The following is a 4,887-nucleotide window of genomic DNA, read 5'->3' as shown; positions in this document are numbered from 1 at the left end:
ACCCTGCATAGGGTTTCCAAGGCTGTAAATCTTTACGGGAGCAGAAAGCCTCATCTTTCTCCCGTGGAACAGCTGGTGGTTTCGAACAGCTGACCCTGAGGTTCACAGCCCGATTCGTAACCACTACGCTACCAGAGCTCCTTTGATTAGTGTATAGTTGATATTTTAAAATCTGATTATTTTCCTTTTCATATTGTGGTTTCATTAGTGTTTTTTAGAACTGACTTTTTGGCTTTTGTTTTCTGTATTCTTTTTAAATTTGTTTCTAACTTTAACCTTAATGTTTCCTTATTTGTGTACCTTGTCATTTCCTGTCAGTTTCTTTAGTTGAATGCTTAGTTCCCTTTTATATGGTCCTCAGTAGTCTTATTTTTGTAAATATTTGACTGTAGGTCAGTATATAGCTAGCTATAGGTTAAACTTACTCAGTATGTTGATCTATGTCCGTAAGTAAGGAGCTCTGGTAGTGTAGGGGTTACATGTCAGGCTGCTAACCTCAAGGTCAACAGTTCAAAAATACCAGCTGTTCCACCAGAGAAAGATGAGGCTTTCTGCTCCTGTAAAGATTTACAACCTTGGAAACCCTGTGCAGGGTCACTACGAGTCAAAACCGACTCCACAGCACACCACCACCACCATCATGTCCATAAGTGACTTCTATGAGGAGGTGGAAATCTTGGTAAAATATTGTATTCTATATGATCTCAAATTTCAAATTAAATATAGGGACTTAAATAGAACAACAGTGGTGTAGTATATTGTTTCTGGAACAAGGAAATACATTTAAAAGGGTTTTTTTTGCAGGTAATAATTGTTATTCTCAGTAAGGTTGGCTAGTCTAGTCTTTGACTTTTTAACTTCATAAGGAGAGACTACATTTTACAGTGGAGATTCCAGCACTGTGAAGTCTTACTGAATTTGATTACTGTGAAAGGTATAGATTTGTTGATAGTCAAGGGGTTCATATAATTATATCTATAATGAATTTTAATTGCTCTGTAATACTTCTTTTCAGATTTTAATTGCCTCGTATGGGTTATGTATACCTTTCACTTCAGATAACTTTAAAATGCTTCAATTTCAGTTAATAAGTATGACTGTTATATTATTATGTATGATACTATGTAACTGGTGCTTTCTTAACTTTTCAGCTTGCCTCGGGTAGTTAAAAGACGAGTGAATGCTCTTAAAAATCTTCAAGTTAAATGTGCACAGATAGAAGCTAAATTCTATGAAGAAGTTCATGATCTTGAAAGAAAATATGCTGTACTCTATCAGCCTCTATTTGACAAGGTAATACTTTTTACTGCCTTTATCTAAAATTCTAAAAGTAAAACTCTTGAAATATATATTTGCTTATTCTAAAATCAGAAATAACTTATGAACTTGTTTCTTATTTAGGCATTACTGAGATGATTGTTAACTAGAAATGCTTATGAAAATTATCAAAAATGACACTTGAAATTGCACACATTAAATAATTGTTAGTTTTTATGTAGTGAGAAATTTCTTGTTTTTTTGCTTGGGTGCCAATGTTCTAATGTAAACTTTAAAATCATTTTAGCGATTTGAGATCATCAATGCAATTTATGAACCAACAGAAGAAGAATGTGAGTGGAAAGCAGATGAGGAGGATGAAATTTCGGTTAGTGCAAACTTTACTTAATTAGTTGTTTGTAAGACAGTAAAACCTTCTGTTATTGTTAACATTAGTTATGTGGTATATAATAAAACCAGTGGTTTTTTGTTGTTGTTGTTTTTTTTTCAATACCTAGTAATTAATTTTCTTCATTTTAAGATGAGTAGTGAATGCCAGTGAGCTGTTACTTAACCTGACACTGCTTGTATATTTTTGTAGCATTTAAAGTTTATTACTTTATATAAACTTTTACTTTGAAATTCATGATGACAGACAAGGAAAAAGTTACATTGATTTTTCAAGAGAAGAATGATAATGAATGGCAGAGCTGAGATAACAAATGTATTTTCTGACCTGACCCTACGTCTTAATATTTTGATGTTGATTATTAAAAGTACAGAGAATGTTGTATTTACGAATACCAAGGGTTAAAACATTGGACCCAGCCTATATTTTTTACTAAGCTTGAAAAGAGCTTTCTTTTACATAAAGTTTTCTATTCTAAAGCCGTTTTTCCTATAGCTTAAGGCCCTGTCCAAGTTGTTTCTGACACTAGGCACAAAAGAGCAAAACACTCCTACATCCTTCTCCCAAATGTTTGAGCTCATTGTTGCCGGCACTGTACCTGTCTTTATTGTTAGGGGCCTTCCTTGTTTTCATTGACCCTCCACTTTACCATGTGTCATGTCCTCCTTCAGGGACTGGTGCTTTCTGACAGTATGTTCAAAGAATGAGACAAAGTCTCACCATCATGGCTTCTAAGGAGCATTCTGGCTGTATTTCTTACAAAACAGTTTGTTCTGGCAGCTCATGGTACTTACTCTTCACCAACACTTGACACTATGATTGAAAAGCATTCAAAAAGATTCTTCCAGTCTTCCTTATTCATTTTTGAACTTTCACATGCATACAAGGTTGTTGAAAATACCATGGCTTGGATCAGGTGCACCTTAGTTCTCAGAGTGACATCTTTGCTCTTGAGGACTTTAAAGAGTTCTGTTGCAGCAAATTTTCCTGCAGCCGGCACAAGGCCTTTAGTGATTCATTTTTTGGAAGGATTTTGGTATTGGCAGTTTTGAGTAGACATGACAGCAGTGTTTACATACTTCAACCAGAACTTTTTTTGACTGAAGGTGCTATTGGTGATTGTGAGTTTTTTAATTTTTTTTTTTTTTAATGTGGTACTGCATGTAAGTTAAGGGGAAGTGCAAAATGTTATTAAAAGGATCTAATTAGTATTCTGTCATTTATTAAGGAGGAGTTGAAAGAAAAGGCCAAGGTTGAAGATGAGAAGAAAGATGAAGAAAAAGAAGATCCCAAAGGAATTCCTGAATTTTGGTTGACTGTTTTTAAGAATGTTGACTTGCTCAGCGATATGGTTCAGGTAATTTTACTCTTAAAAACACCTGTTGACCTTATATGTTATACTGTTGAAATTTTAAAAGGCTATGATTAATTATTGTTGACCACAATAGAATGGTGGTTTTGATTCTTTTGCAACTGCTAATATTTGTAGAAGAAAAATAATGACTTTTATTAATGTTAAAAAGTAAATTCAAATCCATTTTCAAAAAGTAATGGCACGATCTCATTGATAACATTGACTTATATTTTTTCATATCTTTGTGCAAATTGCATTTTAATACTTTAAGGATAGATGAAAGAATCTTAGAGTTTATATTCTTTATTCTAAAAGACCTTTTCATTCTGAAACGAAAACTATGCAAGTATACTCTGGTAGCGTAGTGGTTACGAATCGGGCTGCGAGCCTTAAGGTCAGCGGTTCGAAACTACCAGCCGCTCCGCGGGAGAAAGATGAGGCTTTCTACTCCCGTAAAGGTTTACACCCTCGGAAACCCTGTACAGGGTCGCTATGGGTCGGAACCGACTCGATGGCACTTAACAACAACAACAACATACATTAGTATATTAAAAGTACATTTATAAAGATCATTCACAAATGTCATTTTCTCTGGGAAGCCACTAAGTAGAAAATGATAAGCAGGAGGGAACAGGTAGGAAAGCAATTATAATCAGGAAAATCCAGCAATTAGAGAATACTTTAAAGATAAAATGTTTTTCTTAGACTTCGTGGTATGTTTTTCTGTCCAGTGACAGTATTTGTTCAGTCCCATCGAGTTGGTTTTGACTCATAGTATAGGTATAGGGTTTCCAAGGAGCAGCTGGTGCTTATGAACCACTGACCTTGTGGTTAGCAGTCCAGTGTTGGTTATTTTTTTTTACCAGTAGAACCATATTATAAACTGATTTTAATATAAGCCATAATAATGGAGAATAAGTCTTAAGGTTAATAATTATTATATAAAGCTTTATTATAAAATACATGTCAGTAAGGTGGTAATATTTCATGTTTTAATTTGAAGGAACACGATGAACCTATTCTGAAGCACTTGAAAGATATTAAAGTGAAGTTCTCAGATGCTGGCCAGCCTATGGTAAAAAAGAAACCTTGAAATATTGTCAGTTTATAACACTAGATGCTTACTGGTGTATAACTGCAATTTTAAAAGGAGGTGACATTAAAGTTGAGGAGTGGGTGGGAGGTGGGGAAGAATTCAAAGTAATAATGGCATTCCTTTAATTTTTGGTAGTTAAGTATAAAAACTTAATGTAGATAGAGACATGCTGCCCAAAGGTACATGAGAAAGTAAATAAATTTGTATTAAAAGGCATTTATCTGGGAATTACATAAAACAAACTTTAGAGAGTCCCTATTTCCCTCTTTTCAGCCAGTAAAACTGCCCCACACCATCAGTATGTCATCTATGGGCTAACCTAGTAAACACTGTAGTTTTTTTATAGTGCATGCAGTAAGATTGATTTTTTTTTTTTTTTTTTCTTTCCTTCTGGTTTGTGTAAACTTACCTTTTTCAGTTTATAAAATAGTTTTAGATGATTGATTACAATGCTAATTTTGATTCTTCTTTTTACATATATCCCCCTATTGTCTTCTTGCCTGCATGGTTTCTGCTGAGAAGTCACAGCTTAAACTGATTTGCTTGCCTTTGTAGGTTAACACTTCTCTTTTCCCTGGCTGCTTTTAGGATTCTGCCCTTGTTTTTGATTTTGGAGAGCTTGATTATGATATTGTCTCAGTGATTTTCTTTTGGTATCTCTCCTTCCTGGGGTTCTTTCAGCTTCTTGAATGTTTATTTTCAAGATGTTAGGAAAATTTTCTTCCAGAAGCTCTTCAACCATCTCTTTTGTGGCCTTCTTTGATTCTTCCT

The 4,887-nt window shown here is 34.3% G+C and overlaps 1 protein-coding gene across 2 annotated transcripts in view; it reads left to right on the top strand.

Annotated features, from left to right (window-relative positions):
* NAP1L1 (nucleosome assembly protein 1-like 1) overlaps positions 1-4,887 on the top strand; it is a 36,638-nt gene that overhangs the window by 26,607 nt on the left and 5,144 nt on the right. For both annotated transcript variants that reach the window (XM_006871620.1, XM_006871621.1), the window contains exons 5-8: positions 1,152-1,293; positions 1,565-1,645; positions 2,895-3,023; positions 4,024-4,095. In XM_006871620.1, the coding sequence (XP_006871682.1) occupies positions 1,152-1,293; positions 1,565-1,645; positions 2,895-3,023; positions 4,024-4,095 (424 nt within the window). The remainder of the gene's footprint in view (positions 1-1,151; positions 1,294-1,564; positions 1,646-2,894; positions 3,024-4,023; positions 4,096-4,887) is intronic.

Source organism: Chrysochloris asiatica, unplaced genomic scaffold, assembly GCF_000296735.1.
Source record: "Chrysochloris asiatica unplaced genomic scaffold, ChrAsi1.0 scaffold00170, whole genome shotgun sequence".
NCBI classification, from domain to species: domain Eukaryota; kingdom Metazoa; phylum Chordata; class Mammalia; order Afrosoricida; family Chrysochloridae; genus Chrysochloris; species Chrysochloris asiatica.
This window is presented reverse-complemented; position numbering and strand designations above follow the sequence as displayed.